This window comes from Oreochromis aureus, linkage group 4 (genome assembly GCF_013358895.1).
Source record: "Oreochromis aureus strain Israel breed Guangdong linkage group 4, ZZ_aureus, whole genome shotgun sequence".
Taxonomy (NCBI): domain Eukaryota; kingdom Metazoa; phylum Chordata; class Actinopteri; order Cichliformes; family Cichlidae; genus Oreochromis; species Oreochromis aureus.
In genome coordinates, this window is record NC_052945.1 from 33,450,073 (window position 1) to 33,470,723 (window position 20,651).

Consider the following 20,651-nt stretch of genomic DNA (forward strand, 5'->3'; position numbering starts at 1 on the left):
CAGAGGGTTTTTTTTCCAACTACCACAATATCAGCAGTAAGGTTGCCAGTTTTCTTTGAGAAGTAATCTAGTAAAAATTTGAACTTAAATCTGGTACTACCATGTTTCTTATTTGTCACTTTCTACAAGGTCTTAGATGTAGCTAGCCTGCAGGTGCCCCCAGACAGGATTCAAGGTGTGTGCATTGATGACGTGGTGTGGCTGCGTGGGGCTGGAACCTCACTCCTCAACGCCACTCTGCGCTGGGACTACCCTGGCAACCTCGTACGTCACTTCAAGGTGTACTGGCGACAGCTGAGAGGACCTCATCCCAGCATCCCCCCCGGTCAGTTGGTTCTGGTGGGTCGCTCGTATTCCAATTTGTTCAGGGTGACGGAGCTGAGAGTGGCAGAACCTCCCGGCCTGTTGGAGCTGGTGGTGGAGCCAGTGATCAAGATGGGTTTCTCAGTCCCAGAGAGCCACTGGGGAAGAAGAAGCCTCAGCTACACGAAGGAATCCTCAAAATGAATTTTACACAAATACCAACCAGTAGCATCTTCATTTACTCTCATGCTACGACTGTTACTATCACACCTGTGAAGCAGAATGTGGAGAAATGCCTTAATTTGTTTCAGGATCAGTGGGCATCACTGATGTAATCAGCAATCTCATCCCCGTGTAGAAGAAGCTTAAAGAAACATTTCAAACATTTTGTGAAATGTGAATTGAGGCTGTGTAAGTATACTTATGAATACAGCTTTGTCTGTAACATTTTACACCCTGTTCTAGTTCTAGTTATTAACAAGAATGTTCAACAATTAAACTGGATAACTGAAGGATAATTTCAAAAATTTAAATTGAAGGGATAAAAGCAAAATGTATCCTGTACGAAAATGCAAACGTGATCCAAATTTGGGTCAAATAAGTCTGGTGTCTGGGCATTGCAGACCTTTTTTTTTTTAAAGAAATTTGTTAAATTTGATAGTTTTGATCAGTTATAGCCAATAGCATTCTAAACAAATGAAAGGTGCACCTTACCCTTATACTGTTTTATGTCTTTGTCTGAATATCTAATCACAGTCTGTATAAGTGAATATAATCAAATCTACAGCCATGCTAACTGCTTTAATAACTAAGCTAATACAATGCTAATATTAGCATGCTAACATACTATATATGTACATGCGTGTCACAGGTGTTGTTTACATATTAACATTTACATACTAACATTTGCTAACTAACACTCGACTCATAGTACCCCTGTGCCTAATGGGAATTATGGAATGGAATTCGCTAAACTTTGGTGCTATCCTGGACCAGAGCCAAGGGGTGGCTAAGGTCTATCATCCCACCTAGACAATGGTGAAGCCAGTGCTTAATACCAGCCAAAAAGTAAAGGCTCTACAATATTCATTTTTGTGTTATTATTCTTTGGGAGCAAACATACAGAGATTCATACAGTACAACATTATTGCATGAAGATGATGACTGCATTTGCTATGTTTCCTTGCATGACAAGGAAAGTTCATTTTAAATATCAAAGGGTAAACAGATCTTCTCACTCTGTGCTCAGTGATGGAAGTTTTGGTTGTAATTTAAGGATTGAAATCTAGACAATAATGGAAAAAGGTCTCAAGCCACCCACTGTTTGTGTCTATTGTATTTTTTTTTAAGTGGTCTTAAGCAAATTTCCTTGGACACTGGCTGCTTTTTCATTCATGTTCAGTCCAGCTCTTGTACCTGACCATTTTCAAAATGTTTTTGTCAAGCCTCTTAACCATGAATCATAAACAGAGTATAAATGCTCGTTCAAGTATAAAAAAGGAACCAAATCAAGGTATGAACCAGTTTTGTGTTCATACACAACAGACAACTTAGCAAAGGACCAATTTTAAATTGTCTTTATGCACCAGAAGCTTGTCACAAATGAAACCAAAACAAATTACAATTTATGGAATTATTATTGTAGTAAAACACCATTAGATTGTTAGTCACCATCCAGGATTGTTTTTTAAAAAAATGACTGACAGCAGCTTAATTGTTCAGATTGACAATGACACACACACACACAAAAATGAATGCCTAAACCTACCCATAACCCTGACACTAAAACCACATTTTGAGCCTTGAAAATGCCTTCAAACTTCTACGAACTGGGATTTTGTTCCCCATAAGTATAGTAAACTTCCCATTTTTGGTCCCCACAAAGATATTAATACATGTACAAAAACACAAGAACATGAAGATCCCAGGCCTCATCATTACTGAAGCAGTGTGGGATCATCTTAACAAAAAAAGGCAGCTAAGATCCCAAGAAGCACCTCAGGATGTCGTTCTTCTACTTAAAGAACTTTCATGAATACTTGCCTAAGAGAGTTCAGACTGTATTGAAGAATAAACTCTGTTTTTGCTTTATATGCAGCATTTCCATTTGTTTACACATTTTAATAAATCACTGCATCCGTGTCCCCATTTTATAAAATGTCAAATATAAAATGAGGGGAGGCTCAGGACTCTGTACTGTACAACTGTTACTTGACACTCTGTACAACATCTAAATAAAGACAACATGAAGTAGCCTTTGTGAAACAAATGTCTTTATTGCTTTTTAATGGGTTAAAATGTTACACGGTGTATTGTAATCAACTGCACTTTGGAGTTTGGTTTAGCAGGGAGTGAAATTTATATATTTTTTAAAAAAGTAATGTGATCATTATGATTGTCAGTGCACTTCCAGCTTGTATCACAGAAAGGTGTTTAGGCCTGCTGGGTGATCATCTTCAGCATCTGCAAGGCCATAGGTCCCTGATCAGAAGGAATCTGTGAGGACAGACAAAAAGGTGACATTTTACGTTAAATATTACTATTAATAAAAAGAAATTAGGTTCTATTTATCTACATTTCATCAACTGACTCATTCTAGCTTACCATGTGACCAGCTTTTAGAATCCAATAAAAGGCAAAGTTCTTATAAGTCTTGCAGAAAGCTCCAGTAATGCCCGGGGTGGCAGGATCATCGAGGGGAGTCCACTTAAGCTCGTTAAAATTACGAATCCCCTCCCACTTTAGCTGCTTCACCCACAGCTCCTGACCTGTGAGAAGACAAAGATCCAAGTGATTAGACTCAACAGAGACATATACCTGGTGCTTCACCCATCTTCAGAATTTACTGAGTAACTAACCCATAGTGTCCACGATGAGATCAAGCTGTCCATTATAGACTGTGACTTTAACTCCAGCAGTCAGCAGCTGGTCAACTATGTCCACCACTGGCTTCATAAAGTCTCCTGCCATGTTAGTGAAGACCTCATCAGCCTGACCTGAGGTCACAGCAAAAACAGGAGAGGGAACAAGGTTGGGGATTTATGTTGTTTAGTATTTTCAAGCATCTAAAATGAAGGGACAAACAGTTCCTTCCTCTTTCACTTAAAGAAACGGTACCTCCCCATGTGACATTCTCAGGAATGATACCCAGCTTCTTCCTTATTGGTCCATTCATCAGCTGACTCAGGGACTGGCTGTGGAGGGGGCGAATGTGACGATGTTTCTGCAGACCTGGTATAAAGTAGGAAGAGCATCAGTAGATAGTCATCGAAAAAAAAAATATTTTAAAACTTTACATTTAGACTTAAGTAGGACAGGTTTATTTTAAATCACCAAACCCATTTACTGACTAGATGGAATCATTTAGATCAGAGTCTTACTGATAAAGTCCAGCCCTGCAGAAGAGGTCAGCTTCTCATCTGAACTCTGAGTTAGGATGTTGTAGAAGTTGACTCCATTGGTATTCTTAAGGAAAACCAAAAATAAGACAAAACAATACATAAATATAGCTAAAACTACTTTATTAACTTTTTGTTTATACAAAAATATAACATGTCTTCAGTTCAGTCAGTTTTGTATGCTCCTAGCCAAAGCGGTATGCCTGAGGTGACCATATTAATATATAGTTGTACTAATAGTCATCTCAGTTAAATAGGTTATGCATGTATAACAGAATAAAAGCAACAGCAATTCCATACACACCATCTTAAAACACTATTGGAGAGATTAGAAAATAAGAAAAAGACATTGATCCTTGGCCAGTCTTGGCAGCCGGGGATCAGTCCGCCAGGGCCTCCGCTCCTGGCCGCTGCCCGGCACACAATGCACCCGACCCCTATGGCGCCTCCTGCTGGTGGTGGGCCTGCGGGAGGATGGCCCCATGTCTCCTCTTCGGGCTGTGCCCGGCCGGGCCCCATGGACTAAGGCCCGGCCACCAGATGCTCGCCTTCGGGCACCCTCCCCGGGCCTGGCTCCAGGGCGAGGCCCCGGTAACCCTATCCCGGGCAGGGTAAACTGTTCCCTCGATGTTCTCTTCATAAGGGTCTTCTGAATCGCTCTTTGTCTGGTCCCTCACCCAGGACCAATTTGCCATGGGAAACCCTACCAGGGGGCAAAAGCCCCCAGACAACATAGCCCCTGGGATCCCTGGGACACACAAACCCCTCCACCACGATAAGGTAGCGATTCACGGAGAGGTCAGAGGTCCTCAGCCTCCCTGGGAAAGTCTATGCCAGGGTGCTGGAAAGGAGAGTTCGTCCGCTAGTCGAACCTCGGATACAGGAGGAACAATGCGGTTTTCGTCCTGGTCGCGGAACACTGGACCAGCTCTTTAGCCTCTCAAGGATACTTGAGGGTGCATGGGAGTTTGCCCAACCAGTCTACATGTGTTTTGTGGACTTGGAGAAGGCATTCGACCGTGTCCCTCGGGGTGTCCTGTGGGAGGTGTTGGGGGAGTATGGGGTGTCTGGCCCATTGCTACGGGCCATTCGATCCCTATACAACCGTTGCAAGAGCTTGGTTCGCATTGCGGCAATAAGTCGGACTCGTTTCCAGTGGGTGATGGGCTCCGCCAGGGCTGCCCTTGTCACCGGTTCTGTTCATAATTTTATGGACAGGATTTCTAGGCGCAGCTAAGTGGCAGAGGGCTTTCACTTCGGTGGCCTCAGAATCTCATCTCTGCTTTTTGCGGATGATGTGGTTCTGTTGGCTTCATCGGTGAAGGCCTCCAGCTCGCACTGGAGCGATTCGCAGCCGAGTGTGAAGCAGCGGGAATGAGGATCAGCACCTCCAAATCTGAGGCCATGGTTCTCAGCCGGAAAAGGGTGGAGTGCCCACTCCGGGTCGGGATGAGTTCCTGCCCCAAGTGGAGGAGTTCAAGTATCTCGGGGTCTTGTTCGCGAGTGATGGGAGAAGGGAGCGGAGATCGACAGACGGATTGGTGCTGCGGCTGCAGTGATGCGGACGCTGCACCGGTCCGTTGTGGTGAAGAGGAGCTAAGTGTAAAAGCGAAGCTCTCAATTTACCGGTCGATCACGTCCCTACCCTCACCTATGGCCACGAGCTGTGGGTAGTGACCGAAAGAACGAGATCGCGGCTACAAGCGGCAGAAATGAGCTTCCTCCGAAGGGTGGCTGGCCTCTCCCTTAGAGATAGGGTGAGAAGTTCGGCCATCCGGGAGGGGCTCAGAGTAGAGCCGCTGCTCCTCCACATCGAAAGGAGCCAGTTGAGGTGGTTCGGGCATCTGACAAGGATGCCTCCTGGGCGCCTCCTGGGTTAGGTGTTCGGGCATGTCCCACCGGGAGGAGGCCCAGGGCAGACCCAGGACACGCTGGAGAGATTACATCTCTCGGCTGGCCTGGGAGCGCCTTGGTGTTCCCCCGGATAAGCTGGAGGAGGTGACTGGGGAGAGGGAGGTCTGGGCTTCCCTGCTTAGGCTACTGCCCCCGCGACCCGGCCTTGGATAAAGCGGATGAAGATGGATGGATGGATGGACATTGATCCTAAAAACTTCCTTTGCTAACGTGCTAAAGTTGTCCAAGGTTATTACTAAAAGGAAACATATGTTTCTATTATACTGATCTCCTATCAGTTTCCACTATCAGTCAGAGAGTAGAAGTTTATTATGTACATATGCAAACAACGACAAAAGGCTGCTGGCTTCTCAGCTTGACAGGGTGAAGCCATTTTTATTGGGACACAGATTTGCCCATGACAACATTGGTCGATGCAGATTCCAAAGAATGGAGTCAAGCGGAGTTAATTCTGCTTCCAGAGGCATGAACCAACTATGGCCACAAGATGGCAGTAACTTCAAGAAAAATGCAAACAGGTGAGAAGTTTTACGGCAAAGTTGTTTGAGATGAAAGGAGAAATACTTTCTCTTTTGTATGTTTAAATTAATGTCTGTTGGTAGATTTTACTAGACAAGTACTGCTTGCCCCGATTGCCCCAGTGGAACACCACTTCCATAAAGCAATTTAAGATTAGACAATACATTAAATATCCAGCAAGCATTTTCTCCAAATTATGTAGTGTTGTACAAACCCGCTCTACAGCAGACTCAGTCACAGACCACAGCTCAGTCGCTTTAAGAAACTGGCCCTGCTCCACAGCTTGCTTCACTGCCTCTGCTGCCTTACTGACATCTGCCAGGCCGTAATCATCCAGGAGGGACTGCACACAGAATCATATGGAAGCTCAACACAATGGACAACTAGACTCTTACCTGTGTGTTACATACACTGAATATAAAACATCATCGTAGCTTCATAATCTCAACAGTGTCATCTTTTTTTGTAAATGATGACACTATGGGATTAGATGCTAGTTTCAGGTCATAGTGAATGCAAAATGGAGTTCATTTAGTAAGTTATGATCACTATTAGAAACCGAAAGGAGGAAAAAACAGATTATGCTTAAGGAAAAAGACCCCAACGATAAGTGGTAGCCAATGAGCTTGCAACGTTTTTCAGTCAGATCCATGTTTCACTCATCACATCCAGTTTTAAAATGCCAAGATCACAATGGTGAAAATGCAGGATTTAACCAACTGGTGACATCAAGAGAGGTTCATATATGCAGTCTATGGTGTGTTACTTACAGTGGTGTAGAGATATGGTCCCCATGTCATAACAGAGTCTGTGGATGAAACAAAAGTGTATTCAAGATAAACACTCCCACTGTATTAACAGAAATTCAATCAGCCTTGCTTGAAGTTTTACATAAAAGTTCTCAGTTTTTAAACCCCAACAGCAATAAACTGCCATTTGTTCTCATCCTATGATTAAAATGAAGTCTTCCTTGGCACATGGTGTTGATACTTAATATCTGATACTGACCCAGTGGTGAAATCCATGAGTCTCCAAGTGCCACACCAGAAAAGTTGCATTTGACTGTCCCTTGGGCTATGGCCTATAAACAGATGAGAGACACAAGTGAATGGTTTTATTTATTTTTACTACTTTCTACATTGTAGATACATACTGAAGACATCAAATATATGAAGCAAGATATATGGAATCATGTAACAAAGACAAAAAAACAAAAACAAAAAAAAATGATAAATAAATGTGTTTTATATTTTAGATTGTTCAAAGTAGCCACTCCTTTGCTTTGTTGACAGTGCTGCAAACCCTTGGCCTTCTCTCAGTGAGCTTCATGATGTAGTCACCTGAAATGGTTTCACTTCACAGATGTGCCTTGTAAGGGTTCATTTGTAGAATTTCGTGCCTTCATAATGGGGTTGAGACCATCAGTTGTGTTGGACAGAAGTCAGGTTAGTACACAGCTGACAGCCCTATTTGATAACTGCTAGAATTCATATTATCGCAAGAACCAATCAGCTAAGTAAAGAGAAACAGCAGCCCATCATTACTTTAAGAACTGAAGGTCAGTCAGTCCAGAACATTGCTAACTTTGAATGTGTCCCCAAGTGCAGTCGCAAAATCATCAAGTGCTTCGATGAAACTGGCTCACATGAGGACCGTCCCAGGAAAGGAAGACCAAGAGTCACCTCTGCTGCTCAGGATAAATTCTTCCGAGTCACCAGCCTCAGAAATTGCAAGTTAACAGCACCTCAGATTAGAGCCCAGATAAATGCCACACAGAGTTCCAGTAGCAGACACATCTCTACATCAACTGGTCAGAGGGGACGGCATGAATCAGGCCTTTATGGTCAAATAGCTGCTAAGAAACCACAACTAAGAAAAAGCAACAAGCAGAAGAGATTAGTTTGGGCCAAGAAACACAAGGAATGGACATTAGACCAGTGGAAATCTGTGCTTTGGTCTGATGAGTCCAAATTAGAGATCTTTGGTTCCACCCGCCGTGTCTTTGTGCGACACAGGTGAATGGATGCATTCACAGTGGGAATGCATGGTTCCCACTGTGAAGCACGGAGGAGGAGGTGTGATGGTGTGTGAGTGCTTTGCTGTTGACTCTGATGGGGATCCAGCATGGCTACCACAGCATCCTGCAGCAACATGCCATCTCATCCAGTTTGTGTTTCATTGGACCATCATTTATTTTTCAACAATGACCCCAAACCAACCTCCAGGCTGTGTAAGGGCTATTTGACCAAGAAGGAGAGTGATGGCCTGGCCTCCACAGTCACCTGACCTAAACCCAGTCAAGATGGTTTGGGATGAGATGGATCGCAGAGTGAAGCCAAAAGGACCAAGAAGTGCTCAGCATCTCTGGGAACTCCTTCAAGACTAGTGGAAAACCATTTCAGGCGACTACCTCATGAAGCTCATCTAGAGAATGCCAAGAGTGTGCAAAGCAGTAATCAAAGCAAAGGTTGGCTATTTGGAAGGATCTAAAATATAAAACATGCTTTAAGTTGTTTACTACATAATTCCATATGTGTTCATTCATAGTTTTGATGCCTTCAGTGAGAATCTACAATGTAAACAGTCATGAAAATAAAGAAAAACCATTAAATGAGAAGGTGTGTCCAAACTTTTGACTGGTGGTATAAATGGGCATCATAATCTGATTTCATACAGCATACCCATCAATTTAACATTGCTAAAGTCAGCTATATTTATAAAGCACATTTCATGTTACTTAATCAATGTGCTTTAAACAGAAGATAAATCATTAACAGCTCTAAATCTCTCTCTCTCCAAAAATAAAATAAAAAATGTGACCAGCTAAAAAATAAAAACAAACTACAATAAAAGTTATTGCTTAATTCTCTGGAAGAGAAGGCTTTACAAGCTGTCAGACAGTTTTTTTTTTTTCCTTTAAATGTCATGTTGTCTCTACTTCCCTTTTCTATCACATGACATCTTTAGCACTGGGACTTTTCAATAGCAGTGAGCTCACATTGAACTGAATGCTGTGCCAAGAACAACAGAAACATCCAAAAATAAGTCTCCTCACCTTGGTGAGCTCTAAGGAGATAGCAGCTGCCATCTTCCCTCCATATGACTCAGAGAAAATGTAGAAGGCGATGCTCTGAAAAGAACAGAACAGTACACTTTAGGTCCTTTAATATTAATGTGTTTTGGAGTCACTTCAGTGTTTAGACAACGTTTGATGAGCCCATCTTTCTGACAAACAGGCAAAAAAATGCAATAATGGACATACCTGGAACTCAGGCTTTTCTGAGAAGAAGTGTTTGAGCAGCACCAGCATGTCTGAGGCCACGGTGGACACATTGGTAGCATAGGCATCTGGCCTGTCTGTGTAGCTAAAGCCAGTGCCCACAGGGTTATCTACAAATAACAAATTGGCTGCCTGGACCTAAAGGTGACACACACACACACACACACACACACACACACACACACACACACACACACACACACACACACACACACACACACACACACACACACACACACACACACACACACACACACACACACACACACACACACACACACACACACACACACACACACACACACACACTACATGTCAGCATGCTAATCTGCATTTTTATTCATTTATACTTTCTTTGAAGAACTCTTCAGTTACAATAAATCTTTACCCAGCTTGTTTTTCTGGGCTCTAGATCTCTGTTCAAGGGTCCAATTTCCTCAAAGTTGCCAAAGCCAGTTCCAGATCCTCCTGGGCCACCCTAAAACACACACACAGGTAAACATTGTTATATTTGCCATTTAGCTCGGCACAAGCCACATTCGTATTAAATGAGCCATTAAAGTACACGTCTCTATTACTGTTTGTTTGTTTTTGGTGGCAGGGGGTGGGATCAGAAAAATAATGCAATACAATGTCACAAGGTAGAAAGTTTAAAATTAGACCAGAGTTGTTCCTCTTTTGTAGTTAGAAGTAAAAACAACACTGCCATTACTCACTCTTACCACCTCTCCTACAGTCTAAGCACCATTCCATTTTTAACCAAAGGCCTGATCATTTGATCAGACGGGGACACAATCTGTGAACATCACAACTTCCTGCAGACATCACTGTACAGGAAGATGGAATGGTAGCATGATGCTGCACATGTTTGAGAATGCAACCATGCATGTGCTCGATTTGTCACAGACTTGTTACAGACCTAACTATTCAATCAGTATTTAATACAATGGGCAAGACAGACATTTGATATGGGATGAGAATCACTAAATAAGACATAAATACTTGAAGCATTATTAGTTTTGTGGACTTTTGTTCCCCCTCAGAAACATGCAGACAAGACTGACCCCCACTTTCCAGTCTTACTCCAACTAATAGTTGAAAGCTTGAGTGTCTGGGGATGGATCACTCTCTGTGTCCAGTACAAAAAACTTCTGCATGCTTTAACTTGAATGAACTACAAAAATATATAAGACCCTACAGACCGTGTTCAACAGGTATTATAGGTACAGACTGTAGACAGCCTACTGCCTAAATGAAAAATAACTTTTTAAGCTGTCAGCATAAGGTCGTGGTTGACAATTCGGGGGAAGTTGCAGGCAAAGTTAGTAATTCACAGTTTAAATTCCTATTTAGGCAATTTATTTATTTGTGTAAAAAGAAAATCTCACTGACAATTTATTTGGTCTAAACGTAATCGGACTGATACTAAACAACTAAACACGCGTAAAATATTCGTAAATGGGACGAATCTGGAGTTTGATTAAATTGCTGACATCACTGGAAGCCCAGTTAAGGTGGAAAACAAAAATCATGACGTCCTACCTGCAGCCACATGACCAGAGGCAGGTCCTTGTACTGGGCTTGTACACTGTCAGCATAATAGAGCCACCAGAACATGTGGGCCCCGTCTCTCACCTCCACATAGTTCCAGGCTTCTTTGCTCGCCAGAGCAGAGGGGAGCCCTGCGCAGAATTCAATCACATCCACTTTGTTAACTTGGTGTTCGGTTACAGTGTGACAGTGTTACATCGTCATTCTACTAGAAACAATAAACCAGTCTGTAATGAGCGATCAAAACGTTACTTTCGTTTTGAAGTCAAAGCGAGAGGTAGGAAAACCGAGAAGAAGTCTGTAAGAGCCTCGTCCACAGTGCGGATATCTTACCTTTGGACAGCACAACGCTGAGTAAGAAACACAAAGTAAAGTCTACTCGGAAGGAACCCATCGTTAAAGTGTCTAGCTCCAAAGGGTCCGCATAATTTCAACTGCAACGAGAAGTCACATGACCAAACCCGTGGTCAGCTGACCGACACTTTTTTTTAAATATTGCGTCACAAAGTAAAGTTAGAATAACCTCAGAGCACTGGAAAGAGTAAAGTGACTTAAGGGCTCTGAAAAACCTCAATGAACATCAAAAGAAAAGAAGAAAAGACGATGAGTTTGATCTAACATTCATTTCAAATCCCAGAAACATATTTATCCCCAAGGGGCAATTAACAATTAAAACAGGCAGAACACTGACATAAAGCATCAATATAAATGCACACAGTTCAGACAAAGTGAGCACTTCAGTTATAAAAGAAACGGCAAGGAGGCTATTTAATACAGAGGTAGGAAAGGCTCAGAGTTCAGGTGCAGAACTGCTGTAGGGATAAAAGTGACTCTCCTACTCTGTGTCCTACAGAGACATACACGCTGATAATGGTTTGAACCATTTTAGATTTGACTTGTTTCCCCTCATTTTCAATCCAGTTTTTGTGTACTGTGACATACTGCAGCCTTTCCATCCTGTACCCTTCCTTAGGAATGGCTTACAGCGACCTTTTCATTCAGACCATTTCCGACAAGAGTTTGGCCAAGAATAGATGGATCAAGGTCTTAATATGTCTATTTTTTATTTTTCCAGGTCTCGCTGGATTTTTCCTATTTCTAGCAGACATGGATTCCAGAAACTGGTCATCTGATGTGGACAGTGTTCTAGGCTTGCCACTTCTTCTTTGGTCCTAATTTTTTTCTTTTTCGTTTTTTAAGGAAAATCTGATAACCATGCTGATATAAGTTGTCTATTATGTGTAGACAGACCAGTGGTTCAACCCGTTAGTTAAGTGCCTTTTTAATGCTTGAATGAGTCATAAAGTCAGTTTTAAGGACTTTAACAAAAAAAAATCCCAAGAAGAATGAAGATAAGCTTTTATTCAAGTCATTTTTTAGTTACGTTTGAGTTTAGTTTCAATTAACGACAAGAGCCTCTGGTGAATATTTGTCGATCATTTGGCTGCGATGGAGCTCTGTAATAATTCAGTCCTTCCTCCACGCCAGCAGAGGTCAATATTGCAAACGAGGGTCTTGACAGCGCCAAACACGTGCGCCTCACTTCCGTTGAAAACTGATAATTTAAATAAAAGTCATACGAATACGTTTTTTTCTCAAAAAATCGACCTAAAATAAGGAAATAATAAATACTTTATTTCTCCCATATTTAGGAAATAATTTTACAGCAGGAAATAATTTCACAGCAGTTGAAATAAAATACAATAAAATAATAGTAAAATATACACTCGGTAAATTAGCATTTTATTTAGTGTATTCAGTATGGAAAGCCGAATTGTCATGCTAAGCTGTAATCAATGTTTAATTAAACAAATATTCACCTGTTGTAAAAAAAAAAAAAAAGTTTAAAGAATGTCTTTATTTTCTTTATTATGATAAGTTAATATGATATGGGTATAGTTGTCATTAAAGAGTTATTATTACTATAATACTCTTTTCTTTGAATAGGGAAAGGAAATACGTTTGGGTTTGAACTCTTATTTTGAAGAGCCTGGGCGGAAGTGTCGTCTTTGAGCTTGCAGAGGGAGTACGACAGCCGGTGTTTTGGTACTGTAGCCGTCATGGCTTCCCACAGTAATAACTTTATCCGACTGCGCCTGTACTTTGACTACCCGCCGCCGGCTGTCGTCGGTTGCCGCATGTGCTGGCTGCTCGTAGACCTAAACGTGTGTCGCGTGGTGGCCGACCTGGAGAGCGTCATCAGGGAGAAGTTTGAATTCAGCGGCGGGAGCATCCTCAGCCTGTTCATAGAAGACTGCTACCTGCCGCACACGGAGAGCATCTACGTGGTGCGGGACAACGACAGCGTCAGGTGCGCGTGTTTTGTTAGTTGTAACTTTCAAAGCGCTGACAGATCCTGGCATATGTAATACGAGTTATTTAGTTACAGCATGTCTCTAAACACTCAGCTCAGTACCATGTGGACGCTGCTTGGTATTCCCGAAGCCTTCCTCTGGGTGGTATGAACAAAAAACTGGATCATGGCGCGGTATATCATAATTTTTTAGACCCTTTGTCGTCATATAAGTACGGAGCCCCTCTGATGACATGGTCCAAAAAATAAATAAATTGTGGCCACAAAATACTACTTCGTGCCCTCGAAATAGTATAACGTGCCCACGAAATACTTATTTGTGGCCACGAAATACTATTTCGAGGGCACGAAATAGGTATAACGTGCGCACGAAATGCTCATTTGTGGGCACAAATTGGGTATAACATGGCAACGAATTACGCATTTGTGGCAACGAAATAGATAACGTGCGCACATCATATTGATACAACTCCTGGACAGCTGCGTAGAGACATAAGCATAAGAGTAGGCTAAACCTATACACCATGGACAGAGACAGTATGATTGAGTTTTGTTTTAGGCTGGGAATGAGCTACAAATGCATTTTGAAAAGCCTGGCAATGCAAGGAACCATTATTACGGAGAGACATTTAAACAGTATATTGAGAGCCCAGTTGCTTTACAGACGTAAGTACGACCTGGACACCGGGATAGATTTTATTGTCAACCAACTGCAAGGGCCTGGGAAGGATCACGGTTATCAGTCAAGTGTTTCGTGCCCACAAATTAGCATTTCATGCACACGTTATACCCATTTCGTGCCCACGAAGTAGTATTTTGTGGCCATAATTTATTTATTTTTTGGACCATGTCATCAGAGGGGCTCCGTATATAAGAGAAACAAGAACGTTAATAAAATTTAACCAAAACATCCTTTCAGTGTTATCTATTCTTAGGCTTTGTTTGCGAAAATGAGATACGCGTATTTGGCACAGGGCAATTGAGTGAAGTGTGGATTTGAAACTTCACGAAGACTTCATTTTTCAAACTTTGTGGCACCACTTATTCTCTTGGCACCCCAGAGTCTTGAGTCTGTACTAATTTGCACCTAATTTGAAGTATGCACCTATGTAAGATACTTCAAATGACCAACACACCTAAAGTTTGTTAAGTTTAAGTCTTAACATAAGGAACACAATATTTAAATTCACACATATTCATTTTGTTAGTTCAAAAGCTACAACATACAATGCTATATGCTTTACAACAGTCAGTTTTTCAGTATTCTGCACTGTCGTCTGACAGTGAGACAGTTCTGGGGTTCAGATCTGTGTGGGTTTCCTCTCACAACCCAGAGATCTGCATGTTGGGCGAACTGCTGATTCTAAATCATGTGTAGGTTTAAATGTGCTTTTGTGGTTGCCTGCTGTTTCTCAGTGTTAGCCCTGTGTCATCAAGAGTGTGTCTCAACTTAAGGTTCCAACTTCCTGTAAGGGTTGGATAACTAGGTAAGTAAACAGGTTTGACGTCATTTGTGTCATCTGTCCGTCTGTGAGAAGCAGGGTACACCCTGGATAGTTTGCCAGTGTGTTGCGGGGCTAACACGGTGAGACAGACACGCATTCACACGGACATTCACACAACCAATTTAGAATCAGTGTGGGAGGAGGCTGGAGTACCCAGTGAGAAATGGGCACAGTTAACATACAGAGATACTGAGTCAGGCTCTCTCAAATTAATATATACTCCCACAGTATATATTTGTCTTGAGAGGTGCCTGAATTCTTTGTTCCATAGATTTAACATGGTACTAGAAAGCATCATGCAGTTCCTGCAGATTTCCCACACTACCACACGTCTCAGTCCAATAAGTCACCTTTAAAGGTGACTTATTGGACTGAGATCTTGAGTCTGAGGGTCATTTGAGTGCACTGCCAACTTCATCAAGAACTAACCCAGAGCTTTCAGCAGCATCTCCCAGTCTACAAGAAATTGACCTTTTTTTGTGTCGAGTAAATTTGGCATAATAAATCCATTCGTATAATGTTCAACTCTTCCTTTAAGATGTGTTCTGTTTTTGTGTTAGGGTGAAGGTGAGCTGGATGAATGAGTTGAATGGATACAGCAGTCATCCAGATGCAGCAAGTGAAAGCGGCAGAAAGAGACGGCGAGCCACAGAAGACACTGTGCCAGAAGAAAATGGAGTGAGTGTCGAATGGAAGAAGAAAAAGAGGAAGAAAAATAACGAGGACAGAATGACAGACGGTGCCAACCTAGTGGCAAGTGATGACCAGAATAAGAATGTACAAGGAAAACCCACAGAGAAGAAAGAGAAGAAGAAAAAGAAGCCAAAGGAAAAAGGTGCTCTTGCTTCTCCCAAACCAGCTGATTTTCGAAAAAAGGTTACTGCTACCGTCAGCCAGCCGAGTAAAAGCACCAAGAAGCTCCAAGCATCAAAACCAAAACCACAAAAAGCCTCCTCTTCAGATTCCAGTTGTAGCAGCAGTGATGAAGATGTCGTACCCAAAAAAACAACAAAAGCACCCACCTCCACTCCTGCTCCCTCCAAGGTCCCATCAAACACAAAACCTGCCCCCAAAAAACCTCCACTGTCATCGTCATCCTCTTCAGAAACAGAGTCTTCTTCTGATGAGGCTGCCAGTGTCAAAATCCAGCCTAGAAACAAACCTTTAAAATCCACGGCTGCCAACTCAGAATCAAGTCGGTCTCCTTCAGCCCCGCAGCCTACAAACGATAATCCGGAACAAACCGCCAGCATAGTGGAGTCGTCTCATACAGCAGCAAAGGGTGCCAACTCGGACAGTGAAGACGAGATCCAGCTGGTGATACGAAGGCCGCTGCAGCAGCCCAGAGGTGGCATAGGTATTCAGTTTCCTTGGCGAGGTGGCTGCAGAGGGAAAGCCAGATGTGGCGGTGGTCAGGGAGCAAGTGTTAGGGGTGGAGGTAGAGGAGGAGCAAGCAGAGGGAACAGTAGCAGCTTTGGGTCCAGCTATAATGGAGCCACAGAGCCGTCTTACCAGAATGATTCACTGACCAACACCTCAGTGATCCTCCAGGTTTGTCTGCATCTGAAGCCTAAGATGTAAATGTAATATCTGCTCTTAATTAAAATGAATTAAAAGCCATTCTTGACTTTCTGTCTCCATTTATAGAATGAAGCAGTAAGTGTACCCAAGCAGGACTACAACTCCATGCCCCTGTTAGCTGCTCCTCCACAGGTGGGGCAGAGGATTGCCTTTAAGGTGGGTGTTGTAAGCTGCAGTCGTCTCCAGGTTAAAAATGAAAGCTATTAGCCCTCATAGTGTTGTTCTAAAGGAGTTTTAGGGCTACACTAAGAAAAAATTACTATTGATGATTTTGAAAATAATCTCATAATTTTTGGGGGGATAATTTTTTGCCTTCTGTAGATGAGTTAGTGAAACAGGCTGATCAGCCGTCTTACAATACAACATACTCCCTCTTTATTGCATGAGGGTGTAGCCATCGATGACCTTGCATCTGTCCGCTGCAAGCCATTTCAGTTTGTACAAATTAGGTCAACTCTTCCAAGTTTGCGTGGCTTTTCCTTCTGATCAGATGCAGCTTTCTGCACCATGTTTTTTCAACATCCTTATCAGCTGTAGTACACTGTTGTAGCTAATATACTGTAGAACACACAAAATTAGCTTAACTTTGGGGCGGGGGAACAGTTATCAAAGATTTTATGTTCAGGTGTAAACTTATGTGAAAAATGAAAATGCTTCACAGACATATAAGCCATGAGTTTATCTTACAGTACAGTATTTTATGTAATGTTTAAATCCACAGTTCTCTAAGCAAATACAGTGTTAGTGAGCCTCTGGGGTTTTTTTTCTCCCCTGCAACTTTTTAGAGAGAAGTCAAAAAAGCTGCTGTGACTGAATAGCAGTAGTTTGCCCTGCCTAGCTAGAGGCTAGCTCGTTAGCTACAGTGGTTCAAAAGCTAACCACTATGGGTAGTAGTCACTAAGAATTAGGAACCATGTCTTACAAAGATTTTTGTGAACCCATTATTAGCAGCTTTTTATGTTGTTTAAAACTGCTGGAAGCAATTACTGTGTTGCCCATATCTTTGAAGCTGATTGCAGGTCACCTTTGAGTATTTCAGTTGCCTAGGTAACCCACTAATATATTTAAGTAGCTCATATCTCAATCACCAGCGTTTTTTCATAGGTAGTCCTTTAATTGTTCACCTGGAAACAGAGGATTGTTTATCCTGTCCACTTTGCATCACCAGTGGTTATTTTGCCCATAATTGCCTGCAGTTGCTTGTAGCACACACACCTCCCACCTCAGGTCCCAACATGTCTTTTATCCGGGAGCCATGGCTAGATGATGGAGCTCAGGTGTGTGTCAGACTCCACTGACACTGCACCCTGAACCCGCTGCTCCACCCGTCCCCTGCGGCTGAGCCACAAACCACACCCTGCCACACTCACATTTTTACAGCTTATTGAAACCAAAGATTTCGGCCATTTCTGCTTCAATTTTATTGGTAAAGATAATAAAATACATCATTTTAGTGTGTAATGCTTAAAGGTCAAAGGTCAGACATCAGTGTGTTCTTATAAAAGCTGGGTAATATTATAATTATCAGGGCATATTGTAATAAAATAAAATAAATACATGGCTGGCTGCTTCATGTCAAATTTCCTTGGGGAAGATACTAAGTTGCTCTCCGATGCATTGTAATAAAAACATCATAAAGCAACACAGTTGTATTACAGCCCTCGCCCTTCGAGGGGAGTTGTGCTCTCAGAGTACTCTTGTTTCCTCTGCCTTACAGCATAAAGCCCCCTTAAAGCGACTGCTGTTGTGATTTGAAGCTATATAAATAAAAATGAAGTGAATTGCATTCACTTCTTAATTCTATGTGTTTATATGCAGCTGCTGGAGCTAACTGAAAACTACACGCCAGAGGTATCTGAATACAAGGTGAGTGCAGTCAGTTCTGATGACATAATCAAAAATGTTTGCCACAACCTTGGAATGATGTTAGTAATGAAAGCTTATTTAATACAGACTATGGTATAAACTGTTATTCGTACTCCATGACCAACTATGGTTCTGTTTATATTAGGAGGGAAAGATTGTGAGCTTTGACCCAATCAACAGACAGATTGAACTTGAACTCTTTAATGTCTCTCAAGGTAGGAGATCAATTCACCGCTGATATACAATATCATAACTGTGTATAATCATGCCTTTTTTTAAATAATGTGTCTTGTCAGTAATTATATCAAAATGTAAAAGACGACTCCTGATGTCTTTGAATTGTCAGCACCTAATTAGACTGGTCATGTCACTGGTAGTGATATATAATACGTTACGGCAAAAACCTTTTATTTTTCAGAGAACTGAACACTTTCTCAGAAGAAGTTAAGAGATTTAAGAATTAACCTTCCTAATTTATTTCTGTTTCTAATGATTCCTAACTTGTTGCTTCTTCCATAGCTTCCGTAGAACCTGGAAAATTTGATCTAGTCTATCAAAATCCAGATGGCTCTGAGAGGGTGGAGTATGCTGTGTCCAGAGGGTCTTGGGTAAGACTTTATGTGGCTATGTTCTTGTTAATAACCCTCTGAAGCCACAGGTAGTGTAAAAGATGCTAAAAGTAAAGCCAGTGTGGGTGTGCTTTAAATCTGCTGTTTTTTAATGGAGCTGGTCACATAGTGCACAGCAGATTTATCAGAGCTACTTGATTCAATATGCTGCTGCTGAATGTGACATTGATAAGAGCAAAATAAAACCTTAAGAGGCTAAATATATACGTATGGATGTTAAGTAGGGTGATAATTCTGTGGGTGTGACCCTTTGTCACCCTTTTTACATTACATACATTAGGTCATGTTACTTTATTCTTATTATTTTTTCCCCCCAAAAATAAAATAAATTATTACCCCCCTCCCCCCAAAAAAGAAAAAACCCCAAAAGGTCTGATTGTTTTAGACATTTCTCTTTTTTCCATGAGTTAACAGGACCACATATCACTCGTCTTAGCTGCCAGTCAGTTTGAGATTGATTTTAAGGTTTTACTGTTTGTTTTTAAGTATTTGCGTGGGTAAGTGCTGTTTTGGTTTTTGTAAAGCCTTTACACTCCGAATAGATCAAAATCAAAGTACTTTATTAATCCCTGTGAAAATTATGTGGTTACAAGTTTTATTTTCGACCCCCTGGATTGAAACATGGGTCACTGGTTTCCTGGTCCTTCTCAAGTCCACAATCATTTCCTTGGTCTTTGTCACGTTGAGCTGCAGATGATTCTGCTCGCACCACTTGACAAAGGAGACCACCACGGCCCAGTACTCTCTCATCGCCCCCACTGATGCATCCAGCTACCATCCTACAACAATCATCTGAAGATGGCAGGTCTCTGTGGTGTGAAAGGGGAGAGCACAGTCCCTTGTGGTGCTCCAGTGTTGTCAGACCCAGACAGTGCTTGCCTGCTGGTCTACATCATCGTAGACACGATTGAATTTATTGTCTTACATTGTTCTGTTCTCTTAGCTGCACAGCTCTTATTTTTAATTGTGCTATATAAACAAATCTTGTCACTTGACTAGTCCTTAAAGTAACATGTTCACTTTCTTCTTATAGGTGACAGAACGGTGGGAGTCTCTGCTGGAGCCAAGACTCATCATTTAAGTTTGAGAAAAAGAGTGAATTCATACACCCACATAGTTATTTTTTTAATGACTTGGACTTATCTTTTAAAAACTAAAACATCCAGTGGTTTTGATTCTAGTCCATTTAAACTTTATTATCTGTGCTTCTCTGTTAGCATATTTTTAACAGCTCTGTTTAAACTGGGTTTAGAGATGAAATGGTTTTTATGCTTAAATCAGCTGAAGAGATGAGCACTGGGGCACACTGTAATTGTTTTATTTTTTGTACAGAGATGTGACTGTGATAAGTCTTGTATAAACTGTTTTTCCAATAAAAAAACTGCATCCTCAGCCACACATGAGGGCAAAATTGTAGCGGGCAATGTTTTGTGGATAACATTATCTGACTGTTTTATTTCATAACAAAAAGACCTTGCCCAGCATGCATTTTGAAAAAGTGTAGAACCTAAAATGTAATTATGCTGATAATTAACAAAACAGACACTCTTCAACTCTAACTAATATTGTGATTTTCTTTTCCCCCCCAAATCCAGCACTTAAACAATTGTGTTTTCACTGACTGCTGTCATTTTGTTCTCAACAAATTACCTAATGTATATCAGTGAAGGTTTTCAACATGAACATTTCATTCATCTACAGGGTGGGCCATTTATATGGATACACCGTAATAAAATGGGAATGGTTGGTGATATTAAAGTCCTGTTTGTGGCACATTAGTATAAGTGAGGG

The 20,651-nt window shown here is 41.6% G+C and overlaps 3 protein-coding genes across 3 annotated transcripts in view; 2 read left to right on the forward strand and 1 right to left on the reverse strand.

Annotated features, from left to right (window-relative positions):
- Positions 1–2,568, forward strand: part of engase (endo-beta-N-acetylglucosaminidase) — a 20,695-nt gene extending 18,127 nt beyond the window's left edge. The window contains exon 14 of the mRNA XM_031739743.2: positions 130–2,568. Within this exon, the coding sequence (XP_031595603.2) occupies positions 130–507 (378 nt within the window). The 3' untranslated portion in view covers positions 508–2,568. The remainder of the gene's footprint in view (positions 1–129) is intronic.
- On the reverse strand, positions 2,560–11,438 carry scpep1 (serine carboxypeptidase 1). The gene is made up of 13 exons (XM_031739742.2): positions 11,299–11,438; positions 10,957–11,096; positions 9,803–9,892; positions 9,397–9,552; positions 9,190–9,264; positions 7,143–7,215; positions 6,905–6,942; positions 6,349–6,477; positions 3,684–3,768; positions 3,421–3,534; positions 3,162–3,299; positions 2,908–3,071; positions 2,560–2,799 (listed from the first exon to the last, which is right to left on the reverse strand). Exons 1-13 carry the CDS (start codon positions 11,357–11,359, stop codon positions 2,737–2,739), a joined length of 1,326 nt encoding a protein of 441 aa, XP_031595602.1. The 5' UTR covers positions 11,360–11,438; the 3' UTR covers positions 2,560–2,736.
- Positions 11,439–12,961: 1,523 nt separating this feature from the next.
- Positions 12,962–20,276, forward strand: coil (coilin p80). The gene is made up of 7 exons (XM_031739747.2): positions 12,962–13,276; positions 15,345–16,335; positions 16,432–16,521; positions 18,184–18,231; positions 18,377–18,446; positions 18,751–18,839; positions 19,894–20,276. The coding sequence occupies exons 1-7, from the start codon at positions 13,026–13,028 to the stop codon at positions 19,939–19,941; spliced, it is 1,587 nt and encodes a 528-aa protein (XP_031595607.2). The 5' UTR covers positions 12,962–13,025; the 3' UTR covers positions 19,942–20,276.
- Positions 20,277–20,651: the final 375 nt, after the last annotated feature.

Coding starts and splice junctions, on each gene's coding strand:
- scpep1 (XM_031739742.2), bottom strand. CDS start 11,359: ATGGGTTCCTTCCGAGTAGACTTTACTTTGTGTTTCTTACTCAGCGTT. Junction 6,478..6,904: donor GACCATATCTCTACACCACT/GTAAGTAACACA, acceptor TTCTGTGTGCAG/TCCCTCCTGGATGATTACGG. Junction 2,800..2,907: donor TTCTAAAAGCTGGTCACATG/GTAAGCTAGAAT, acceptor CTGTCCTCACAG/ATTCCTTCTGATCAGGGACC.
- coil (XM_031739747.2), top strand. CDS start 13,026: ATGGCTTCCCACAGTAATAACTTTATCCGACTGCGCCTGTACTTTGAC. Junction 16,522..18,183: donor GGCAGAGGATTGCCTTTAAG/GTGGGTGTTGTA, acceptor GTTTATATGCAG/CTGCTGGAGCTAACTGAAAA. Junction 18,232..18,376: donor CAGAGGTATCTGAATACAAG/GTGAGTGCAGTC, acceptor TGTTTATATTAG/GAGGGAAAGATTGTGAGCTT.